The following is a 26,447-nucleotide window of genomic DNA, read 5'->3' as shown; positions in this document are numbered from 1 at the left end:
GGAAGGAAAGAGAAAACAAGTGGGATCAATGACACAGCCAGATTCCCACTCAGGAGAAAGAGGAAGAAAAATCAGAGGACTCCTGAAACATCACCCAAGGCCGCCAGAGCTGCTCAAACTTAGAGTAGTCAGGGGAATCTTTTGCAACCAGGGCTTCCATTTTCCGAATAAGGAGAAATTCCTGGAGGAACTCGAGGAGGGAAGGCGGGGTAGGGCTGCGCCAATGCCTCGGGATGACAGCCCTGGCGGCTGTAAGGAAGTGCCCCAGAAGGTCCCTTTTAATGTTGGACAACTTACCAGGAAGGACCGAGAGCAAGGCCAGTTGGGGAGAAGCCACGACTGTGCGTTCACACACTCTAAAATAGAGGGAGAAAACCGCATCCCAAAATGGTCGGAGCACAGTGCACTCCCACCAGATATGGAGCATGGTGCCCCTCTCGGTGCCACAGCGCCAACACCGGTCAGGAACGGTAGGGAAGATCCTGTGAAGGAGGTCAAGACATCTATACCATCGGGTAAGGATCTTAAAGCTCTTCTCTTGCGCACTGCAGGGCAAAGCCTGGGGTTATTAATTTAGTTTCAGTAACTCCATGTGCCTCACAGTAATAAGTTAACCCCATCATGTCACTCATTAACCCCTGTGTGCCCCATATAAGGGTTACTAATATGTGAGACACATGAGGGTACTAATGAAGGACCTTAATTATGAAGATACCTAATTATTACCTCCATATGTCCCACATATCAGTAATGTGAGGCACACAGGGGGTTAATGTGAGGGACATGATGGGGTTAACTGCTATTACTATGATCCCCATGGAGTTACTGAGCTGCAATGCACATGACCAGACTTTTTATCTGGACCAGACTTTTTGTCTGCAATGGTGGATCTCCGAGGCGCCAGAGGAGGTATGTTTAAAAAGAAATAAATAAAAATCAGCAGACACCCAGTGGCCACCATCTTTAAACAACCAGCATCTGATGTTGGGAAGGGGTTAAGTTGTCCAGGAGTTAAGCTTTCGGCAACAAGGCCATAGAATGGTGTATTAACCACAGGGCACACCCTACAGAAAGCCCATTCCCTTCTTTCTGCTGCACAATTTACGCTACCACTAGCCCTTTTGCCATACCTGATCAATCCCACACAATATGCTCAATCTACCTCCGAGAACAGATTGCACTATCACACCCCATCTTCCTTCTTTGACAGAGACATACAACCAACCCCATCCTCGCTGCTCAAAAAAAAAAAAAAAACAGGCCTAATGCTAAGTGACTTTTCGCAAATCAAGGATTTCACATCTACTTGTGAAACCTACATGGCAAAATACCCCCGACGCTACCCTTTCCTGATTAGACTCCCTCACAGTAAATCATTGGAAATTAAAGGTGTCTGTTCAAAATTATACCGGTTTCTAATCTCTCTGACTGCTAAGGACTCTCCTAGGTTTTTTTCAGCAATGGGAGGAAGAACTGGGACGATCCTTTACTCCTCAAGAAAAGAATCAACTATTAACTAGTGCCTTCAATTACTAGTTGTCTACATGACATTTATCCCTCAGTTCCAGATGTCTGTAGGCGTTGTGAGAAAGGAGTGGATAGTTACCTACACATCTGGTGGTGCTGCCTACTGATAAGCACCATTCCAGAGGAAGGTTTTGGACACCACCTCTAGGATCTGCTCCAAGACCATTCCCTCAACACCAGAGCACATCGTGCTGTGGCTTCCACATACTCATTTCCAGCCACACAGAGAAGACATAGCCACCCATCTACTGACAGCAGCCAGGCTCTTATCCCAAACATGTGGAAATCTTCCACCTCCTCCAACCTTCTCTCAATGGGTTAATAAGGTCAATGACATTTGTAGGATAGAAGAACTGGCACACTGGAACACCATGTCCAGACCTACATTCTTCAAGACTTAGACCCCATGGTTATCAATTAAGCAGATAGACACTTTGAGCAATAGGCATGCAAATTCACCCTCACTGCCCACTTGCCTACTTATACGGAAACTACAGTTGGCCCATACTTGCTCCCAATCTACCCCTCTGAAATGCAAATTAAAAAAAAAAAAAAAAAAACACAACTCGGTACGCAGAGCATAAGCCCTTGCATAGCTATGTTGACAGAAAAATAAAAAAAAGTTATGAATTTTGGAAGGGAAAATCTGAAAGTCAGAATTAACGTACAAACTACCCTGCTTCCTTAAGGAGTTAAATGGTCTTCTGATTGACGTAGAACCCACTGGTAATTTCAGATCTTTCTTGATCTTCCTGGAGGTGATTATTAGTTGAACCTTTTTCAACTATTTAATCTATTTGAACAGTAGTTCTCCACTTCCATTCACAACTTCAGGTTTTAGTTGCCACTTTAACGCATTTGAGATCATTCAGTTGAAAATGTTGCTTTGTGGGCTTCTACAGCTTGCATATACATGTACTAATATAAGCTGTTGTATTGTAAACAGATTAGTAACTAATCTGCATTCTACAGCCTGTATAATAGAAAAAAGTTTTAGCCCCAAAACATACAAATTATACATACATTAAAAAAAAAAAAAAAAAAAAAAAAAAAAAAAAGCTATCCATGGCTTTTACGTGGGTTGTCCAATGCTCTCTGGTATTGCAATTCCCCCCCATTTACAGGAATATAGCCAACCTTAAGGGGATCCTATCATTAGAATCCTTTTTTTTTTTTTGCTAACACAAAGGAATAGCCTCAAGAAAAGCTATTCTTCTACCTTTAGATGTTTTGTCCACGCCGCCATTCGGTAGATATTCCGCTTTCTGTCTTTATGCAAATGAGTCCACGCAGCACTGGGGGCGTCCACAATGCTGCGGCAGAACTCTCCAGCGCTGCCTCCATCATCAGGAACCGGCCTCTACGCATCGTCTTCCAGCTTGGCTTTCAATCTTCTACACATGCGCAATCGGCTCTGCCCGCTACACCTGCATGTGGCCATTTTTTTGTAGCCGCTTACTACAAGAGCTCACGTAAGCGGCCACAAAAAAAAGAAAAAAATGGCCACGCACAGGTGCAGTCAGCTCTGCCCTCTGGCAAAGCCGATTGCGCATGCGTAGAAGATTGAAAGCAAGGCCGGAAGACGACACGTAGAGGCTGGTTCAGGAGAAAGATGATGGAGGCTATTCCTACGTGTTCGTTAGAGGCAGGAGAAAAAAAAAAAAAAAAAAAAATGATTCTAATGATAGGATCCCTTTAAAGCTATATTTTCTTATAGATAAGCCTGTTGGACAGATGTCTTACACATAATTCTCTGGCACAACACGCATGTAATCAGTGCATAAGTACTGTGACAATGTGACTGCAATTTTACACTAATAGTTCAAAATAAAAACTTGAAATGTGTGAAATCATGCTGGATGATAAATCTGGCATATCTTTGGACTGCCCAGTTTAACTATGCCATCCTGTCGCTGGCTTACCTTGAACCAGATTTTTACAATACAATCTTGGTGGATCATAGCAAAATTAAGTCATGTCATTTTTCTGAGAAGATCCACAAATCTAGAAAGTCAAAAAGTTTTAGCCCGAGCTAGAGGTACTAAAACCACAGTGGTAATTCTAAGGGCTCGTTCACATGAGCGTTGTGAACTCCGTTATGCAGGTTTCCGTTTCCTGCCTAAAACAGAGCAGGAGACGGAAACCTGCAGGAGTCTCTCTCACCCATTCATTTGAATGGGTGAGAGAGATGTCCGGCCGTGAGCGGCGTTAAGCGTTTTGCGCTCTCCACCGCGAAACCGGGTTTTATAATCCGGACACAGAGTCGGACATGCAGTACTCTGTGTCCGGATTAAAAAATCCGGTTTCGCGGCGGAGAGCATAAAACGCTCACCTCCGCTCACGGCCGGATCCGGTCTGTGCTTTGCGTCTTCTGGCATGCAGAAGACGGAAAACACAGAACGGAAAGTAGAACGCAGGTGTGAACCTAGCGTAAGGTGTCTTTCCTAATCCTACCTTCACCTTCTTCAAATCAAATGACTGTGCCCAAGCCCTAGAATGTGTGCGTGGAATCTCAATCTACAGTTATGGCCAAAAGTTTTGAGAATGATACAAATATTAATTTTTACAAAGTCTACTGCTTCAGTTGTTCTAATGGCAATTTGCATACACTCCAGAATGTTATAAAGAGTGATCAGCTTAACAGCAATTACTTGCAAAGTCAATATTTGCCTAGAAAATGAACTTTATCCCCCAAAACACATTTCAGCATCATTGCAGCCCTGCCTTAAAAGGACCAGCTAACATCGTTTCAGTGATTGCTCCATTAACACAGGTGTGGGTGTTGATGAGGACAGGGCTGGAGATCAATTTGTCATGATTAAGTAAGAATGACACCACTGGACACTTTAAAAGGAGGCTGGTGCTTGGCATCATTGTTTCTCTTCTGTTAACCATGGTTATCTCTAAAGAAACACGTGCAGTCATCATTGCACTGCACAAAAATGGCCTAACAGGGAAGAGTATTGCAGCTAGAAAGATTGCACCTCACTCAACAATCTATCGCATCATCAAGAAGAGAGGTTCCATTGTTGGCAAAAAGGCTCCAGGGCGCCCAAGAAAGACCAGCAAGCGCCAGGACCGTCTCTTAAGTGTTTCAGCTGCGGGATCGGGCTACCAGCAGTGCAGAGCTTGCTGAGGAATGGCAGCAGGCAGGTGTGAGTGCATCTGCACGCACTGTGTGGCGGAGACTCTTGGAGCAAGGCTTGGTCTCAAGGAGGGCAGCGAAGAAGCCACTTCTCTCCAGAAAAAACATCAGGGACAGACTGATATTTTGCAAAAGGTACAGAGAGTGGACTGCTGAGGACTGGGGTAAAGTCATTTTCTCTGATGAATCCCCTTTTCGATTGTTTGGGACATCTGGAAAACAGCTTCCATCCAGGGAATCGGCTCTCTCACAGTCTTGGCTAAAAACACAGCCATGAATAAAGAATGGTACCAGAATGTCCTCTTAGATCAACTTCTCCCAACCGTCCAAGAGCAGTTTGGTATCAACAATGCCTTTTCCAGCATGATGGAGCACCTTGCCATAAAGCAAAGGTGATAACTAAATGGCTCAGGCAACAAAACAGAGATTTTGGGTCCATGGCCTGGAAACTCCCCAGATCTTAATCCCATTGAGAACTTGTGGTCAATCATAAAGATAAAATGCAAGCATTGATTGTGCAAGAATGGACTGCTATCAGTCAGGATTTGGTCCAAAAGTTGATTGAGAGCATGCCAGGGAGAATTGCAGAGGTCCTGAAGAAGGGTCAACACTGCAAATATTGAGTTGCCGCATTAACTCATTCTTTCAATATAAGCTTTGGTTACTCATAATATGATTGCAATTATATTTCTGTATGTGCTAAAAACATCTGACAAACACACATAAAAACCAGAGGGCAGCAGATCATGTGAAAATATAATATTTGTGTCATTCTCAAAACTTTTGGCCATGACTGTATATTCTCTGCTAGGGGCTGGAACAGATATTCATGAAAACTACTGATGCACAGTACCATGGAGTGGGAGAGAATGCTTTGTGTAAAGAGCATTGGTTTTGGTGTCAGCTACCTTTAGTTCCATTGTAATCCTTCTCTTTGAGAAAGCGACTACTTTGTTTAATGAGAAAATAGTAAGCCTGTTGACATCTGTATAAGAGTCCATGCAGCATTTTCCTTTCAGAATGACCCCATAAGTTATGAATGGAAGCCACAACACAAGTGTGATCGTAGCCTCAGTGACACTGTAACTTAGAATAAGAAAAAAGTGTTGTGTCCCAAGCTATGTATATTGAGAGCACTAGAGATGAGCGAACACTAAAACGTTCGAGGTTTGAAATTCGATTCGAACAGCCGCTCACTGTTCGAGTGTTCGAATGGGTTTCGAACCCCATTATAGTCTATGGGGAACATAAACTCGTTAAGGGGGAAACCCAAATTCGTGTCTGGAGGGTCACCAAGTCCACTATGACACCCCAGGAAATGATACCAACACCCTGGAATGACACTGGGACAGCAGGGAAAGCATGTCTGGGGGCATAAAAGTCACTTTATTTCATGGAAATCCCTGTCAGTTTGCGATTTTCGCAAGCTAACTTTTCCCCATAGAAATGCATTGGCCAGTGCTGATTGGCCAGAGTACGGAACTCGACCAATCAGCGCTGGCTCTGCTGGAGGAGGCGGAGTCTAAGATCGCTCCACACCAGTCTCCATTCAGGTCCGACCTTAGACTCCGCCTCCTCCGGCAGAGCCAGCGCTGATTGGCCGAAGGCTGGCCAATGCATTCCTATGCGAATGCAGAGACTTAGCAGTGCTGAGTCAGTTTTGCTCAACTACACATCTGATGCACACTCGGCACTGCTACATCAGATGTAGCAATCTGATGTAGCAGAGCCGAGGGTGCACTAGAACCCCTGTGCAAACTCAGTTCACGCTAATAGAATGCATTGGCCACCGCTGATTGGCCAATGCATTCTATTAGCCCGATGAAGTAGAGCTGAATGTGTGTGCTAAGCACACACATTCAGCACTGCTTCATCACGCCAATACAATGCATTAGCCAGTGCTGATTGGCCAGAGTACGGAATTCGGCCAATCAGCGCTGGCTCTGCTGGAGGAGGCGGAGTCTAAGGTCGGACCTGAATGGAGACTGGTGTGGAGCGATCTTAGACTCCGCCTCCTCCAGCAGAGCCAGCGCTGATTGGCCGAATTCCGTACACTGGCCAATCAGCGCTGGCCAATGCATTCTATTAGCCCGATGAAGTAGAGCTGAATGTGTGTGACTACATCAGAGCCGAGGGTGCGCTTGAACCCTTGTGCAGCCTCAGCTCTGCTACATCAGAGCCGAGGGTGCGCTTGAACCCTTGTGCACACTCTGCTTCATCAAGCTAATAGAATGCATTGGCCAGCACTGATTGGCCAGAGTACGGAATTCGGCCAATCAGCGCTGGCCAATGCATCCCTATGGGAAAAAGTTTATCTCACAAAAATCACAATTACACACCCGATAGAGCCCCAAAAAGTTATTTTTAATAACATTCCCCCCTAAATAAAGGTTATCCCTAGCTATCCCTGCCTGTACAGCTATCCCTGTCTCATAGTCACAAAGTTCACATTCTCATATGACCCGGATTTGAAATCCACTATTCGTCTAAAATGGAGGTCACCTGATTTCGGCAGCCAATGACTTTTTCCAATTTTTTTCAATGCCCCCAGTGTCGTAGTTCCTGTCCCACCTCCCCTGCGCTGTTATTGGTGCAAAAAAGGCGCCAGGGAAGGTGGGAGGGGAATCGAATTTTGGCGCACTTTACCACGCGGTGTTCGATTCGATCATGGCGAACACCCTGATATCCGATCGAACATGTGTTCGATAGAACACTGTTCGCTCATCTCTAGAGAGCACACAACAATATATGAGGGTAGTGAGGTTTTTTTAATGTCTAGACTTGCAAAGGAGCTTTGAATGGAAAAAAGTCAGTTTTCAAAGTGGGGGAAAAAAAAGTTGTACACTTTCTATTTATTAAAAAGATTAGACAAAAATATGTAACTATATCCAACAATACCATTTCAAAAGACATTTCCCAGCAACCAACGGAAAATCCACAATATGAAAAAATAAAAATACACAGACAAAAGAAGTGCCAAAGACCAGATGGTAGGATAGTTGGCGTCTGAAGTGCCAGGCAAACAAAACATTTTTAGTTTAAGCATACTGCACAAATGCAGTTTTTACAGATGTCTGAAAATATGTAAGTTATGTAAAGTACTAAAGTGTTTCTTTAATATAACTTAGTTTATCAAAAACAGCAATTACAAAATATGATGGAAAGGTAACAAGATTAGATTGATCATTTACCTCAAAGCCAACATGCCCAGTTAAACACTGTTCCACCATTGGGATCCAAAAACGCAGCACTTCATACATGAAGATATAAATTAGGTTTTCTAATACAAACAAAAACACACACACACACACACTTGGAGGCTAACAATACTGATGTTTGTTAAAAGAAAAACAGAATTGCCCCCAATCACATTTGCTAAATTAATTTTACTTGTTTTGTATATACATCATGAAGACTTTCTTCCGAGGAAACTTGTGATATGAAAAAAAAAGCCACAAAACAGTCAAGGAACTTACAAAGCATTCTGACTGAACAATCTGCATGTTCCTTTGTTTTGACAAATGTTAGACCTTAGTCTTCATCAGAACCAGAGTGACGACTGTTTTTACCCCTATAGCCCCGTGATCTAGACCTTGAACGTGAGTGAGAGTTTCGAGCCATTTCTTTTTGTGAAGTAGAATTGGAGTGTCTGTGACGCGGAGACTTTGATTGTGATCTTGCAGAATCAGAACGCCTCTGGCTAGCTTGAGACTTTGATCCAGACTGCTTTGGTGGTGAACCAGATGGCGATTTTTCCAGTGATCTAGTTCGTCCTCTTGAGAAAGAATGTCTCTGAGGTGATCGTGAATGTCTTTGCGGAGTTTTTGAACGAGATTTTGAATGACTATATGAATGTCTTCTATGTCTGGACCTGAGAAATAGAAAATATATCTCATGCAAATGAGGCAGTTGGTGCATTGGGGGTAGGTCATCAGCTTAGACCCCTATCATCTCCATCCTGTCCCACACTATGCCTGTGAAAGTTGATCCTCGCCATTTTTGTTTTACATTTCCTTTGTATGATGTTCACTCAGTATTAAAAATTACCCTGTAATTCGTTACAAATACAGTGATGCCAAATGTATAGCTTGGAAGTTTGCTACTTTTACTAAAGCCCATAACTTTATTTTTTGTTTGATGGACCTGCATTTTATTTTAATATCTTTACGTATATATAGGTGTGTGTGAGATTATATAGCTTGGGGGCTTGGTCTGGAGGCAGGGGTGCTCTCCCTGTGGGTGCTGTGTTGCGGTCGCTGTGCAGCGCTGCACCCAGTAGAGTAGGGACCCTCTATAAAGAGGTCGCCATGAAGTGGCTGGTGGGCTTATACACCTTGATCAATATGTATACTAAGAAACTCATGTTCGGTATTGTAAAATTTGCTGAGAAGCACTAGATCAATGTATAAGGTTAGGATGTGCGGACCATGTTTTTGAAAAGAAAAGAAAGGAATCTGAGTAATCACATGATTGCCTATACAAGATGCCTATTAGGTCTTGTCTATGATTTGACCTATTATACATCTGTGCATAGCAGTCTGAAGGCTATTGTCAGGGCTCCAGGCTGCTATGACAACCTATTGTGGCTTGGGGACGGAGCCACAAGGAAGTGAGGAAAGGAGGCCTCCCTCTCTAACCACTTAGATGGCATTAAAGGGGCTCTATCATTGGGAAAAGTCATTTTTAAACAGCACATACTTGCATAGCCTCTAGAAAGGCTATTCCACATGTACCTTTTGTATGTAAATCGAGATGAGTCATCAGCAGCCTGTGCTGTACACATACATAGGAGAGAATAGCAGGGGCTGCACAAGGAGACTTCTGGGGTGCACAGTGGAAGTTAATTAGCATATGAATAAAAACAGGCTCATTCAAAAACTACTGAGTCGATTAGCATACAAAAGGTATGTGTGGAATAGACTTTCTAAAGGCTTTGCAAGTATGTGCTTAGCTAAAAATGACTTTTCCCAATGACAGAGCCCCTTTAACACTATTGATCACAGCATCTAAAAAGGAATAATCAACCAGAATCTAAGCTCTCTCTGACTCCAGCAATGGATGTCTGGTGCTTACTGTACAAAACACCGGGCACCTGGTAGAATGGTGTCAGGCATAGCAACTGTGCCTGCTATATCACAACGCTGTACAGTCATAGCACTAAGCATTAATTATGTTATATTGAGGTCGTGGTGGCAAACCTATTGCACACATACCATAGGGGGCATTGACAGCCCTCTCTGTGGGTACTGGGTACAAGTGTCGTCACCCCAGCCAGACTCCACCTAGCCTATATGCATCAATCAAAGACACAAAGTCCACTATCAGGGCTCTGGGAAATGCAGTTATTACTACAAATTTATGTCATTGAATGCTGCCACCTCTTGCCTTATACTTATTGTCTGAGGAATCCCAGGTGATATATTGGGAAGAAATGCATTGAGAATAGTCCAAACTAGCAAGGATTCCATCCTGATTTGACACAGGGCAGTACTATATATATGGATCCCCTAGATATTCTGAATTGATGCTCAAACTTTTTCACAGGTTTATCACACTTTAATAGATGCTATGTATTTAAATGGTGCCTTAGAGATCTGAAAACAGCGCCCACCGGCACTTAATGGGACTGGCGATATTCTAACGCTAGGTTCACATTCGCGTTCAGGTATTCCAATCCCCATTCTGTTTAACCCCTTCCCGCCGATGGCATTTTTTGATTTTCGTTTTTGACTCCCCTCCTTCTAAACCCCATAACTTTTTTATTTCTCCGCTCCCAGAGCCATATGAGGTCTTAATTTTTGCGGGACAAATTTTTCTTCATGATGCCACCATTAATTATTCTATATAATGTACTGGGAAGCAGGAAAAAAATTCAGAATGGGGTGGATTTGAAGAAAAAAATGCATTTCTGCGACTTTCTTACGGGCTTTGGTTTTACGGCGTTCACTGTGCAGCCAAAATGACATGTCCCCTATATTCTGTGTTTCGGTACGGTTCCAGGGATACCAAATTTATATGGTTTTATTTACATTTTGACCCCTAAAAAAAATTCCAAAACGGTGTTAAAACTTTTTTTTCTAAAAGTCGCCATATTCCGACGGCCGTAACTTTTTTATACATAGGTGTATGGGGATGCATAGGGCGTCTTTTTTTGCGGGGCCTGGTGTACTTTTTAGTTCTACCATTTTCGGGAAATGTTATTGCTTTGATCACTTTTTATTCAAATTTTTATCAGAATAAAAAAACTGTGAAAAAACGGCGGTTTGGCACTTTTGACTATTTTTCCTGCTACGGCGTTTACCGAACAGGAAAAATATTTTTATAGATTTGTAGAGCGGGAGATTTCGGACGCGGGGATACCTAACATGTATATGTTTCACAGTTTTTAACTACTTTTATATTTGTTCTAGGGAAAGGGGGGTGATTTGAACTTTTAATACTTTTTATATTTTTTTTTAATTTTTCTATTTTATTTTATTTTTTGCATTTATTAGACCCCCTTGGGGTGTTGAACCCCAGGGGGTCTGATCACTAATGCAATGCATTACAATGCTAATGCATTGCAAAAAATCATCATCTCTTTTGCAGGCTGCATACACCAGCCTGCAAAAGAGAGAATTTGCAGACCGGCTGGGAGCCTTTAACAAGGCTCCCGGCTGTCATGGCAACATGACGTCGGCCCTGGAGCATGCTCCAGGAGCCGGCGATCCCTGCCAAAATGGCGGCGCCCAAGCGCCGCCGGGAAAATGGCGCCTTTGACAGCAGCGCCGGAGGGGTTAATGCCTCCGATCGGTCTGGGGACCGATCGGAGGCATTAGAGCCAGTTGTCTACTGCTTAAAGCAGTAGACACCTGGCGGCTATGACGGTCGCCATAGTTACAGACCCGACACGCGCCGTACTATTACGGCGCATGTCGGGAAGGGGTTAAAATAAGGGGAAAAAAGTCTTGCATGCAGGACTTCTCTCTGCTGGTTTCAGGCAGAAACCTGGCAGACCCCATTATAGTCTATGGATTCTGACGGTAACAGCTTTTTAAGCAATTAGTTTCAGTTTTTCGAATCCCCAAGTAGACCTGAAGAATATAAATCCTAACTAGTGTTAACCTTTTTAATAAATCTGTTTAAAAAAAAAAAAAACTAATAAAATTCTGAGAGACAAATATAAATATAGGGTGTGCCCCAAATATATACACATCCCTAAATAACAAAGATAAATATTGAATGTGTTCCGCTAGGTTAAGTATTAGCCGTGATAAATTTGCTGTTTCTTCTCCATTCATAATCTAATGTAAAGCCTAAGTTATTAGTTGTGTGTTAACATACTTCTGTATAGAACCGTAGGCTATCACATGCAACATTCCAGCATAGACAAGAATCAGATTTTATTGTTAAAATTACTGAAAATAGTTTATGTGCCTTCTAGAAAGCAAAACTGAATCACTGCCAAAAGGAAATCCCAATCTAGATACCTTACCTCCTTCTGCCACGGTCCCAAGAACCGCTTCGGCTACGTGTTCTTCGTCTGCTGTGGCTTCTTGATCTTCTGCGATCAACTGGGGAACAGGCATGGCGTTCTTTAGATTTCATTTGTCCTGGAGCTAAGAATTTAGAAGTTAAAGCATAGTTACATAATATTAAAATTGAATAAGTCCCCAGATTTCAAACTGCAGACATCTTAGGCCAAGTTTATATTTGTGGTGGGATGTCAGTTCTATAATGGGATATGTTGGGTGTGCTTTATACTTTATTTAAACTAAGATCTGTGGACAAAAAAAAAAAAAAAAAAAAGTTTATCGTGCAGAATAGAGATGAGCGAACACTGTTCGGATCGGCTGACCGGCCGCTGGCAAAGTGTACGTGCCAGGTGCTTCCATTTATTTCTATGGGTGCGTGCTGTTCGGATCGGCTGATCCGAACAGTGTTCGTTCATCTCTAGTGCAGAACTGTTTGTCCACAGATTTCAGGCAAGGGCTGCGATGCAGATGTGAATTTAGCCTTACATTGTTAAACAGATGTTCTAAATTGATGTGTGTTATATAGATATTAGAGATGAGCGAGTAGTATTTGACCGAATACCTCCCCGCCATAGGTATGCGTGTAAGCGTCCAAACACCAAAGGGTTAAACACATCGAATATTCAATGCACTTAACCCCTTATTGTTCGGCCACTTACACGCATACCTATGGTGGGGAGGTATTCGACTGAATACTACTTGCTCATCTCTAATAGATATGTGTGTTCTGTTTGAAAATCCACATTAGAATAGCTGTTCCTGCCTAAAATTAAAATTAACATATATTTGTAGCTCTCAGTAAGAGAAGTGAAGTACTGGAGACTACCGTCTGGCCTCTAGGAACTGCGGTTTTTACCGTATCTAAGCCACATAGGGAAGATTTTTGTTCCTTATGAGCCTCTAGAAGCTAGGAGGCGAAACGGGTAGAACACGAATACCCAATGCAACATTATTAGGCCTTGGATTTTTTTAAGGGCCATTGGCTTTAATACAGGGAATGTAAGAATCGCTTAGGAAAGGTGTATTTTATAAGTGGCCTCACTTATTATAATAATCACTTATTATGATTGTCCAGTCGACAGACTTATTGATGGGACAGGGAGGTCAGGCATTGTTGATTCAGCTCCTGTAAAGCGGCTACTTGACCCCTAGTACTTACCTGTGGAATTGTTTGAACAGTGGGCCCACTTTTGGGTGTGATGTAGCGTATGGGGGGATTTAATCATACACCAGAGTGAATTCCACCACACCCTTTGAGATTTAGATGTTGATATAGGTGGACCGCACTGCATGAGGATATTGATTCCTTCATATTTATTTGTTGTTTCCCCGATCATATCTACTGGAGGGGTCACATAGTATTGTCAGTGCAGCTGATGTTTTTGAGGGACGCAAGTTTTTTAAAGATTCCAAAAAAAGTTACATTTTAATTGTTTGTTTTGGGGGACACCTCCCTTTCCTTACTAGTGCTTGAAATTCAGGTGTTCATTTCACTAGTGTTATGTTTCTACTTACTTTTACGGTCACCTTGAGCAAACTGTATTTCAATCTGACGCCCACAAACCCATTTTCTGTTCAGATTGTAAAGTGCGTCTTCAGCATCACGAACATCTTCAAACCTGGCTGTCAGTTAAGGAGACTTTGAGGTACACTGTGTATGGCACCATATAAAATAATGTTTGAGAAACCCATTTGCAGAACAATGAAATACCAGTTAAAAACATTGGAGGAAAAATTCCACCACAAATTAAATGATTAAAAAGGACCTTTGACATTCTCATAGACATGCAGTATTACATACCGCTACAAAGTGGACAATGCGCTGAAGTTAGTGCGCTGTTGGCATTCCCAACAGTATGCGCCCTGATACTGGAGATATCTGGCACCAATATCACTCCACCATCAAAAGAATGGGCTTACAGCATAGTATCATCACTTACAAGACATTAGACTGTAAGGTTCCCCTTTCTGACAGTGGGGAGATATTGTTGCCAAAATTAACAACACTGATATCTTCAGCACCAGGATACATACCGGGAAAGTGTGCTAAATCCAAAGCACTTTCGGCTTTCTAGCAGTATATCATTCCGCAAATCTATAAGGATATGAAGAGTCCTCTTTAAATAAAAAAAGAAAATAAATCTTACTTTCACTGTAATAAGCCCCTAAATGTTAAAAGAGGTTAAAAAGTCCAAAATATTATACATAGAGAGAAAAAAAAAAAGGCACTTGTGACAGTAACAGATAGCTATGGAAATTCTTGTATCATTAGAAGTTAATTTAGTTAGTAAATCTTACAAACTTGAAAACACCTCTCATTCACAGGATCAATGTGGGTCTCAGTGGTCATATCCCCATCAGCTATTAATACTCTACCCCAGGGATCCCCAACCACCGATCCGCAGACCAGGGGGCATGGTGAGGGCATGTAGGGATTGGTTAGAAAATCAACAAATCAGAACTCCAAAAATAAAAATAAAAAAACAACCCCAAAAAAAACCCTTTCAAGGCCTTTATTTTTTCTATTTTTTGGAGAGCTGACCAGTTCCTTTTGGGTCTCTTATGCATCTTGAATCCTGGTCTACCAGGATTAAGCCAAGCACCATCATACCATCAAGTGGTCGAATAGATGCACCAGTTCCTTAAAAAGCCATTTTCAAAAATAAGCAAATGAGGTATGCCAGAGACTTCTAACTGGGAAACGAATGCCAGAAATGTGCTGGAAATCAATAAGTAGCAGACTGGAGATGGAACTTTGGAAACACTGCCTGCACAGGAGTGTTATTTGCATATTTCTAATAACAGCTTGTTCAAGGAAGTGCATCTACTGACCTAACTAATGACATGATGGTGCTCAGCAAAACTTCCCCTAAAATGTACTGTGGCTGGTGAAAGACTCCCTTTAAAGAGGACCTTTCATTTCCTCGGGCACATGCGGTATTATATGCCGCTTTCCCGTTATATGCTCTGGGACGGGGGGGGGCTATTGGTGCTGTTAGGTGTTTCTGACAGCCTAGATGGGAACGCTCCTCCTGACAGTACTGTGTGTAGCGCTATACTGTCAGAGGGGGCGTTCCTTACCACCCAGCCATGATATTCCTCACTGCTCAGCGTCATGGCTGGCCAGTAAGGAACGCCTCCCGTGAATTCAGCACATTGTCAGGTGTGAACTTTAATTGTCAATAATTTATGTCTTGACTAATGTAAATGAAAAGACTACATAATTTCCTCTTTTGAGCCTTGGTAAAGTTTCCCTTTGCTTTCTGTCCTGGACAGTTTCCTTCCTGGTGGCCAATCTGGCTAGCACTGTGCCTTTGAGAAGGGTATAGCCCAGTGGTGGAGCCAACTTCTTTTGCTATTCCTAGTGTCAGCCTCCTAATGGCAAGGTCTATACCCATGGTACTGTGTCCCCCGATGAAATAAGAGAGAAAAGATCTTACTGTCCAGCTCTTTTGAGAGATAAATCACTTGCTAAATGCTGCAAATGGGTCTCACGTTTCTATTTTCGCCAAAGAGTGTGTGTGCTCGTGCACGTTTGCTACCTTTCCCTGTTATATTATTTGCCCCAAGAAAAGTTAGGGTCATCTGAATCAAACAGTTTTTCACTTCTGAGTAGGTTATAATATGCAATAGAGCTCTTTGGAGTCCCGAGGATGTTGGCGCTTAACTGTTTGCAGCAATTGCAACACTCTCTTAGCTCCAAAGAGCTCATTTGCATATTCTCAAAACTGTATATCTCAGCTAGGGAGGCAGCAATTCATAAAGGGGGAAGATGGCCAAAAAAAAAAAAAAAAACCCAGACACAACAACACCAGCCTGATTTAGTTGACCCTAACTCGCCGGTTTGCTGGGTTGGTTTGATCTGTTCTGGAATTTGAAGTTAGATTTTTTTAATTTATTTTTTTTTATTTGACCAAATTCCACCATGGAATCTGCCAATCAAGCAGAATTTTTCTACCTCCCATTCACTTCAATGGAATTTATCAGACAGAATCCGTCTGAAAATGGAGCATGATGGCCAATTTTACGATAGATGACTAGCACTGAGAACCATGGGGGCTAGTTTCAGACAGAATTTTGAGTCTGGTTTGAGGGGGGGGGATAAGCATCAAATCTGGAGACAAATTCCACCTTGTGATCATTCCCGAAAGGAGTTTTTTCCAGATTATATTATTGATGGTCAATCATTAGGATAAATCATTAATATTAAATTGGTGCAAGTCTGACACCCAGCACTCCGCTTGAGCCGTTTGAAGAAGCTGTGGCACTCAGGCAATCTCCGCTTCCTTTTCTCAGGCCAGTGACATCACATTCATTGGTCACAAGGACAACCTACAACTCAGTCCCACTCAAATGAATTGAGCATTCAACAACAACAGTCTCTATACACTAAAAAGAGGCCATAGAGCTCATCCAAACGCCACAGCCTCTTCAAACGGTTCATTTATGGATATTTCTGTCCTATCCTAAGGATGACTCTGGCATCAAAATAGTCCCAGAACCTGACCTGGCAAATGTGCATTTCACAGGGACAAGAAATATTTTGCGGCTTGAATCTCCATACAATTATTGCTGCTAAAACTGTTCATGTGCATCAAAATCCTTTTCAGGCATTTGTACTTGCCTTCCTTGCATGTCAATAACTTACCTGGGGGCAGACCGTATGGGAATTCTTTGTTTTCTCCTTGCAATAAACCATTCTGCACGGTAGACACTGTATATGAAAGGTTGCCAAGTCCCCCATGGCTTAACCTCTTTAATTCTAACAAGGAACCCAGCCTTTGTTGGCAAGTGTGGACATCCACATATTTTTGTCATCTTTAGGTTCAGGTAGAATTTCATATAGGACTTGTTAAATAATCACCCGAGAACGCTGTCTTGCTTCCTTCTCCATTTCAACCTACTGTTGCAGAAACACCATAATAAAACAATGTAACGAGTAGGAAAAAACAAAACACTTTACTCAAACAGAACTGAATCAGATTGCTATCTGTACTAGTATGTAAACCCGAGAAGGTGTAACCCTGCCAAAGATTAAAGTAGGTCTGCAAAGCCAACCCAGGAGCCTTAACATGATAGTTGCCATTGCCACAACTTCCAAAACTATTATGTTACAATGTAAAACATCCTTTACCGATCAGACATTTTTGAGAAGTAGGATACAAAAGGAAACTTTTGCAATTACCTCGTTTGACTTGATCTTGAACCTTGACCTTTACTCTTTTGGGCTTGCAAGGTGAACTTGGACAAGGGTCAACCAAATCGAACTTGGCTTTGGATTTAAAGGTGGGTAATTTGAGCCCTCAGCTTGGTGCAGGCTGTGTCTTTAGTGGGTGGCAAGAACTTTCCCTCTTCCAGCTTTCTTATCTGTTTCCACCCTCCCTCTTTATTCCTTGAAGCTGCAACTTCAAAGATGACTGTGGGCTTTACGCTTGGTCCTATCTAACCAGGCTCATTCAAACCTTGGGGTGCTTGCCAGCTACTGTGGACTGCTTTACATTTTCTGAGACAGAGAAATAAACACACATACAGTTAGGAAGCAGGCACGTCCATGCTCCAGGACATCAACACAAGCAAATAAAGGATATTGAATATATGCAAATCCTCTGGGGCGACGATTGTAGTAGTCAAGTGGAATGTAAACGTCTACTATGGGGCCGTAGCGACCAAACTCACGCCGTAAATCCTCCGGCCTGAAGTGTGCAAGGCAAAGAAAAAGTTCATAGTGTAATTTCATGTTTTCACATGTCAAAAATTACGTTGTTTGTGATCTACACATTGGAGACGCTGGATTTTTTTTTTTTTTTTTGCTGAGAGTAGTACTAGTGTAGACAACCTTTATTGTTCCGCCACTTCATCTTCCATCTCTGGTAGGTGACATGGGACACACCACACTGGTTGCCTCACTCAGCAGCTCAATGGACATCAAGGACTTATCACTCGGCTACTTAAAAAATCATTTTTATAATGCAATATATTGCAAGTCAAACACATTTCTGGATAACAACTTAATAGTTGTGAACTACAGCCGTCCATACTCAAATTTTCATCTACTGAAATGGCCGATCAGACTGACAAATGACCGTTTATTCGACATGTAGATGCAATGCATTGTTGTTAAAGGGGTTTTCCCATCTCACTGTTCCAGCAGTTTACCTATTGTCTCTTCTCACTTCCTGTATTTCTCTCCACCCCCTCTTGCTGAATGGGACACTGAGGTATCACAAGGCTTATGCAGATCAGATCATATGCACATGCTTGTAGAGAACAGACTCAGTGTTATCTGTGTGTTTATACACAGGGCTTTATCATCAAACTGCTATTAGCTGAACTGATTGTCCTACCGGCAAAGCATTGAGTGACGTCACTTGTCCTATAGGTCCGTGGTCATAGCAACGCTGTGTAAACAATGGGAGGAATAAGTTCACATAGCAGGCAAACAAAGCAGCATTTCTAAAGCAATATATTTAGGAAATGTTTTCAATTTACATAAGCTACCAGTATAGATAGGATCCTTGAGATGGGACAACCCCTTTAAGAGCTGACTGACAAGCAGACTTTACTCTGTCACAAACAGATAAACCATGCTAAATAGGCCAAAAATACCAGTGTATGGCACTTTTAGCCAATCTACAATTTTCCAATAGAAAGTCAATCTATATACAACTGAAAATCCTTAATGGGTTTTCAGTGAGTTGAGCATGGATTACCTGTTCTTATGGTAAGTGATCAATTTCTGATTATTGGGGGTCCTACATCTGCTTCAAGAGACCATAGTATTTGGGTGAGCGATGAGGCCTCTTCACTGAATTCCAAGCATATCACCATACAATGCATAGGGGGTATGCTAGATACTGAATGGGAATGAGCTGCAAACAGACCATGTGACAAATACATTTGAGGTCACTGGCCACTTGAAGGAGTATCAATGCAAGAAGTGATCTCTGGAGGTTCCAGGTGTCTGCTCCCAGCAATCAATATATAACTCCTGCAAAACCTTTAGAAGATACCACTGGCAATTTAATTTACAATCTGAGCTTGTTTAGTCAAGACCTTGCCTACATTTCAGCTCCCCCACGTTGGATCCCTTCCCTCTAATATTACAACACAAGTTCCTCAGTCCAAAACATCTGTATGAAAGGGGCTAAAGTGTACTCGGGTTCTGTTGACTAGTTCTCAGGAACACTTGCAAGATCTATCAAGTGTTGTGTTGCCAGCTTAGAATGAGTTCTATATATATAACTAGGCTCATGTAACAGAGCACGAGCCCAACATACATTATGTTACTCGTAAATCAAAGTCGTTTGGAGAAGATGAATACAAATGCTTTTGTTCATACTGGCAGACTATATGGACAGCATGTGCCTAGTGTTGTATGACACTACACACATACATTTGGAGACTTACTATATCACATTTGAAAATGTTTTGAAGTCAAAGATGAAAAAAGGTGACACTACTGAAAACCTATTATCATAACATTATAAAATAAACAAAAAAATATTTCGTGACACATGGAGTGGGGAAAGGAAATCCATATGGTAGTGCTCTGCTATCCCATAAAACACATAGAAAACGAATAGTGTAAAGAAGAAAAACGGGACTTGAAAAAGTATTATTACAGCGCAAAACGGTTGTTGCCTGGCCTATCCTTGTGCATCACTCTCTCCTGTTCATTGTTTTTACATAACATGGAATAAAGATCTGTATTTTATTACAAAGATGTCCGAGTGAGCGCCCCCAGTTTTTCTTCTTTACACTATTCATTTTCAATTGTGAGCATCATATACAATATATAGCTCAGTATATGAGCAACTTAAAGGGCTTTTCTCATCTCAGGGTTACAGCTGCCCTACCTCAGGCCAACATATACCCCATGCATGTTTCTAAGGGGGCGTTCACTACCATTGGTGACCATCAGTAATGTCCAATATTAGTGTCCATTACAAGATTTTTAACAACGGACACTAACAGAACTGTCATAAATCCGTTAAAAATCTACTGATTACAGTAGGATTTTACCTGTCATCTGTTTGTGACCGTTCCGGGGAGCAGGAAAATAACTGTTTTATGACGGACATCACACGTCCATGATTTTTGAACTAATGTTTATTTTTTAACAGTAACTGTCTTTTTTTTTTTATCTTACTTTGGGGGGGGGGGGGAGGGAAGGTTTGTTGTACATATAGAAATGGACACTAACTGATGCTAATGTGTCTTTTTTTTTTTTTTTTCTTTTTTAAACTGATCCATTAAAGAGACTGACACATTAACATAAGTTAGTGTTTTATGATCGTGTCTGTTAAAAAAAAAAAAAAAATGATAAGAAAAACCCGGACACCTATCAGTACGGACATCCATTGGTAGTGTGAACCTACCCTTAATTGCAGTTATCTTTGGATTTACATCCAGAGATAATAGAGGCAGGGCTCAAGAAACTGTTGTAACCCTACTTGGGTTTACCAACTTAGGGCTCGTTCACATCTGCGTCCAATCTCTGTCTGTTCGTGAACGCCGGGGAGCGTTTTCTGCTCTCCACGGCGAGAGGTGTTTTTTTTTTTTTTTTAAACCGGACACAAAGTCCTGCATGTCCGACTGTGTTCGGTTTATATAAAAAAAAAAAAAAAAAAAACTTTTGCCGTGGAGAGCACAAAACGCTCACTGCCGCTCACTTTCCAATCCCATTCATTTGAATGGGTTTGAAAAATGAATGCAGGTTTCCATCTCCTGTCCAGTTTCGGGCAGGAAACGGAAACCTGTTTAACAGAGGCCGGGGCGCAGATGTGAACCCGCCCTGAGAGCAATCTGCAGAGAGAAAGAAAAGAGAATATAGGTGACCAAGTCATGAGCCTGACCAGAAAGGTAGTCCTGCTAAGACCTAGGCAAGCAGGTGTAACACTGAGGAAGCATAAATGAGCAGTATGTAACAAACGAGGTTAGTGATAATAGTTACAGCAGTGTATCGGGTAAAGCACTTCACTTAGCTTGAGCTACAAGCTAATACTGGAGATGGAAATTCCCCTTTATGTCAGAGCAGCCAAAATCAAAAATAGAAGCGAATGAAGCAATGACCAAAGTACTGTTGTGTTAATGGCACCTATGACATTTCATCCTGTTACCCTACCCTATACTGATAAGGCGCAAGAATCCCTAAGACATTTCTGTCTACAAATGGGTCTCTGCATTGGCTGAGCCTGGCCCCCCTCCAAAGATCAGTTGTTTGTGGACATCTCTCTGTAATCTTCACATACAGGGAGCCCCGCTGCTCACTCACCATACAATTTCTAGACATACTACAGCGCTGTCCTGCTGAAGCTGTTTGGGGGTCTTGCATATATCAAGAAGATTTATGACGTATATCTCCAAAGGAGCACTGCGACTATCCTGAAACCCACCACCCCTCAGGGGATCCCTGAGCTCCTATGCTGGAGGAATCCTTTAGATTGCAGTCTCTGGCAGGTGAATGGTTCTCAAGAGTACAAGGGATGCCGATGCATGTGAGGTGTGAACTGGCTCTGAATAGTAACTGTTCATATATGGTTAGTTATACCACTGTAGCTACCGGGGGAAGATAGTAAAGTATCTTAGAATAGCTGGGGTCCAATTTCATGACTAACTTTGTGCAGAACATTATTGTTGATGGGACGAAAGCCAAATATACCCTGCCACAGTAGCCAGTCCAGAGTTGGCCCTGCCATACGTTTGTTGGATCCCTGTAGCGGCTTACTCCATCTAGTCAGTATTCAGTAGTAAAAGGAGCAGGGAGAGAATGTGCAGCACACAAAGCCCAACTATCCATATATAGACAGTTAGATTAGATGAGGTTCCCCAGCGATATATTGAATTACAGGAAGCTTGTGACAGACACCCTACATTAGCATCCATCGGATAATGTGCTTTTACTGTATACTGTGGCATGAAATAGTAATGCGCTATTCCATTACTTTGTTTGTGAAGTACACAGGCCAGATGGAAGCCAACAGAATAATGTGAATGGAAGTCTAACACGTCAATTGTAAGCAAAAAAACGTGATGTGAACAGTATCAAAGGGAGCCTGGCATCTGGGCTATAATCCATCTTTGAAAATGTGCCAGTAATGGGAAGTCATTGGGGCTCTGCCTTCTTGCCTGGCTCATACACACCTGTCCATCAAGTATAAATAGGTTTACAGCTTATCATACCAAAGCCAGGTTCACACAGGTTCTTTGGTCCGGATTTTGATGTGGAAGCTGCGTCAAAATACCACCTCCCATGGACTTCAATGGGTTCCTTTTTCCACGAGTGTTTTTTTCCACTCGCGGGAAAAAGAAGCGACATGCCCTTTCTTCATGCAGATTCCGCAGCCAATTCAGCCGCAGCGCGAGACTCCCTCCGGACTAGGCCCAGTCATTTGGGCCTAATCCGAAGCAGTGTTCCACAACTGGATGCCAGTAAACACCGTGTGCGCTGAATTGGCATCCAGTCGCGACTAGCCACAGGGGAGATTTATTGCAGCGGATTTTGTGCGTCAAACTCCGCTCCAAAAAACCCATGTGAACCCGGCTTAAGACTCTATTAAGATCAGGTTTTTTTTTCCTTTTACATCCGTTTAAAAGATGCAAAAGGATTCAACACGGTGGTCATCTGTTCACATAAACATCAAAGTTAAGAAAACTCAGATCAGTTTCTGTATGGACACAATAGTACGGTATACTACATTTACAAATTTATCGTATCATATATATTTTTTTTAAAGGACTTTTTTTTTTTTTTTTTTTTTTTTTTTAATATTGCGGTCTACGTAAACGGATGAACATGATCCTTATAGCAGAAGAAAAAAAATGTAAAAAAAAATAAATAAAAAAAGTCTGTACTGAGCTTGCTACCCTGCTGTTTTTGTTCCTAGAACTGCCTTATACATGACAGAAATACAGACTCTTTAGAATTAGATACAGATTAGCGGAAGCTTGTAAATCAACAAAAGGAAACACAACATGTTATCACCGTAGCAACCTGAGAGAATGGACAGCACTATAGCCCTGGCGCAGATACTGCCGTAAGGACCTGCGATAACGCATGACAATGCCACTGGATAGCTCAGGCCGCACGAACAAAGAGCAATATACCGTATCCTCCCTCACATAGCTAGCCGTACCATACCAGCCCAGATGAATGGCGGGAGACACAAGAGCTACATACCTGGTAGCATCGGCTACATTCCTTACGAAGAGGGAGGTGTTGGGCGGCCTGGTGTAGCGGGACATGCTGAGACTGCTGCACTGCCTCCAGACCTCGGCACCGTCCACTCGGCTTCACAAACAGCGGAACCCAGTAACGAAGACTTGACACGCAGAACGTTGTACGCAAGCACGTACACGGCTCTCACTAACGTAACCGTCCAGGATGGCGGAACGCTTTAGGTCTCCTGTGAGGTGTGGTGGGAAAGTGTTCCCTGAGGGCGGACCCGGAAACGGCTAGGCGGCCATCTTTAAACAGGGAAGCGATACCTTTCTACTCGCAGTTTTTTCACTTCAATAAATACTACCCGCTGGCCATTGGGGGCGCTCCTGTGAAGACAGAACAGTTATAAAGGCGGTCTGCTATTATGTATTCCAGACACTGCAGTATAGACCCTTACCATTAGAGATTACTCAGACACAATATATCAGCCTGTGTGAGGAAAAAAAAGATGGACGTGCATGGTGGCCTATGAAAAACACACTTGTGCTTTTTGTGCATATTTTTCTGCCATTTCTTTTTTTATAAATCTCCTAGAGAAGCTTTATATTTTACCACCTCAAGTGTTTAAGGCTAAGACCCCACGGAACAACCGCGGTGTAAACGCATTGCGGTTCTTCCCGCTGCGCTTTGAACAGAAAGTTCAGAGTTTTCCCCCGTGGACTTTCTGTTACAGTTATATCTATGGGAAAGGTGCTGGCGTTTCCGTAGATATAATTGACATGCGGCAATTTTCAAAACCGCAACGGTTTGGGAAATCGCAACATGTCAGCTGAATCGTTCACATGAATCCCATCCACTTTGCAAGTACTATACAATGCAGCAATTTTTCCTGCGGCGTATCCGCCGCGGACAAATTGCGTCGCTTCCGGCCCGTGGGGCCCTGGCCTAAAGGGGTATTCCCATGCAGAACAAGAATTACATATCCATAAGATACAGTATGCCATAAATGTTCTAAAGGTGTGGGTCCTGTTTTTCACCACAAAATATCAGCCATTGTGAGGGGGAAAAAAAGTGAAACAAAAATGCAGAGTTGTGTAAAAGTAAAAAAACAGGGTGACTTTTTTTTTTTCTTTTGGACATAGGTCTTCTACGTCACTCTCTAGTTCCAATGCTGCAGCATTAATAGCCTTTCTTAAGTCTATTCTGAAGTGTTAGAAAAAAAATTTGTTTAAAAGATAGGATCCCTTTAAGTCCTGTTAAAAATTGCATATTTAGGCTGCATGCACACGGAGTTACGCCGGGCTTGTAAAAATACTCATTCACAGCCGTACACGCGAGCGCTGCAGACGGCTCCCGAGCACTTCCCATTCACTTCAATGGGAGCGTTCGTAACGCCGGCGTAACTCCGTGTGCATGCAGCCATATAGTGATCCCAAAAATAGTGCAATATTAAAATAAAGCCCCTTCCTTAAAATTCCATAAATTTTAATTGGCGTCACAAGATAAGTGACCGCCAACAAAGGGAGGGGTAGCACAATAAATACCCACCATCATTGAATATAAATGGTGTATTGATGATCAGTCATCCAGTGCTTAAGCATTGACTAGACAAAGGGAGGACACCTAATGGCCAAAGGCAGGAGCAATCACAAATACGTTTAAAGAGGACCTTTCATCACTTGGGGCACATGCGGTTTTATATACCGCTAGAAAGCTGACAGTGCGCTGAATTCAGGGCACTGTCGGCTTTCATGATCTGTGCCCCAGGTAACGAGCTATCAGTACCGGTACTGTAGCTCTTCACTGTCAGAAGGGTGTTCCTGACAGTCAGTCAGGAACACCCTTCCTCCCAGCAGAGCCTATAGCGGTGTACTGTGAGAGGGGGGGGGAAGAATGCCTCCTCCCTCTCCTCACAGTACTGGTCCATAGGCGAGTACTGGGGGGGCGTTCCTTCCCACTCTCACAGTACAGCACTATAGGCTCTGCTGTGAGGAAGGGCGTTCCTGACTGACTGTTAAATAATGTTTTTGTTTTATTTTTTGGATTTTTATGGATGCGGTGATACCAAATATGGACTTTTTTGTTTTTTTCTCTCTTTTATTTACATAATAACACATTTTATGTGGAAAAATGTGATGTTTTTTTGTGGGAGGGGGACTTTATTCATTTTTTAACCATGTTGAAATTTTTTTTTACTTTTGTTTTGTACATTTTTTTTTTTTTTTTTGTCCCAATAGAGTACCTGAACCAGCAGTCTTCTGATCAGGACTCCAATACATTGTATGACCCCTGCGATATCATGATCATATTTGACCACGGCATCTCAGCAGCATCTCAGTGGTTAACATACACCATGACTGCTCAGCTCTGACTGTGGGTGATAGAGGAAACTGTCAGCAATATATAGCAGGGATTCTGTCACTAACACAGTGAAATAGGTAAGGTGCACTTGACTGTAATGTGTTTTTCTCCATGAAAATGTATGCCTCTGTTGCAGAGATACTTATTTATTTCACAATGTGCAAATGAGCAATCTGGAGCACCGAGGCCGCCTCTGTTTCTCCAAACTGGCCTCAGTGACAGAACCAGGTGAGATTTCACTTTAGCTTTTTGCCCTTGTCACTCAAAGAAGGGAGGCAAAAGGAAGCCATATTAAAGTAGCATGGAATATAGCAGTCTGGAACAACCGATACCCTTGGCACTACAGACTGCTCATTTTGATATAAATGCATATCTCAACCCCAGAGACACAAATTTTCATGGGGAAAAAACTGTTATGTTCAGGTGAGCCCAACATATGTAACGCTAGGGTCCGCATAGGGACCTGAAAGACTGAGAAGTGGATATGCTTGGACACCTTTGGACCCCATAGACTATAATGGGGTCGGCCAGGTGTCCGTCTGGTTTTCCATGGTTTTATAGTGCAGGACTTCTCTCTACTGATTTTAGACAGAATTTGCGTAGCAGTCTCCTACAGAGGCTCCAACATAGAGGTGAACCTAGCCTTACTGTGTTGCAGGTTTAATATGCTTGAATTTTAGAAGCAACATGATTTCTTGGAGAGTAAAACCTTCTTGTTTACTTCCTAAGAATACTCCCT

At 42.4% G+C, this 26,447-nt stretch overlaps 1 protein-coding gene across 1 annotated transcript; it reads right to left on the bottom strand.

The window, feature by feature from the left end:
- Window positions 1-7,565: 7,565 nt before the first annotated feature.
- Window positions 7,566-23,635, bottom strand: SRSF12 (serine and arginine rich splicing factor 12). The gene is made up of 5 exons (XM_075268227.1): window positions 23,366-23,635; window positions 17,758-17,879; window positions 13,702-13,809; window positions 12,147-12,270; window positions 7,566-8,543 (listed from the first exon to the last, which is right to left on the bottom strand). The coding sequence occupies exons 1-5, from the start codon at window positions 23,428-23,430 to the stop codon at window positions 8,204-8,206; spliced, it is 759 nt and encodes a 252-aa protein (XP_075124328.1). The 5' UTR covers window positions 23,431-23,635; the 3' UTR covers window positions 7,566-8,203.
- Window positions 23,636-26,447: the final 2,812 nt, after the last annotated feature.

Source organism: Leptodactylus fuscus, chromosome 3 (assembly GCF_031893055.1).
Source record: "Leptodactylus fuscus isolate aLepFus1 chromosome 3, aLepFus1.hap2, whole genome shotgun sequence".
In the NCBI taxonomy this organism is placed as follows: Eukaryota; Metazoa; Chordata; class Amphibia; order Anura; family Leptodactylidae; genus Leptodactylus; species Leptodactylus fuscus.
Note: the sequence above shows the minus strand (reverse complement) of the source record. Positions and strands in the feature narration are given on the sequence as shown.

Coding starts and splice junctions, on each gene's coding strand:
- SRSF12 (XM_075268227.1), bottom strand. CDS start 23,430: ATGTCCCGCTACACCAGGCCGCCCAACACCTCCCTCTTCGTAAGGAAT. Junction 13,810..17,757: donor TCAATATCCTTTATTTGCTT/GTGTTGATGTCC, acceptor CTTAACTGACAG/CCAGGTTTGAAGATGTTCGT. Junction 12,271..13,701: donor TGCTCAAGGTGACCGTAAAA/GTAAGTAGAAAC, acceptor CTAAATTCTTAG/CTCCAGGACAAATGAAATCT.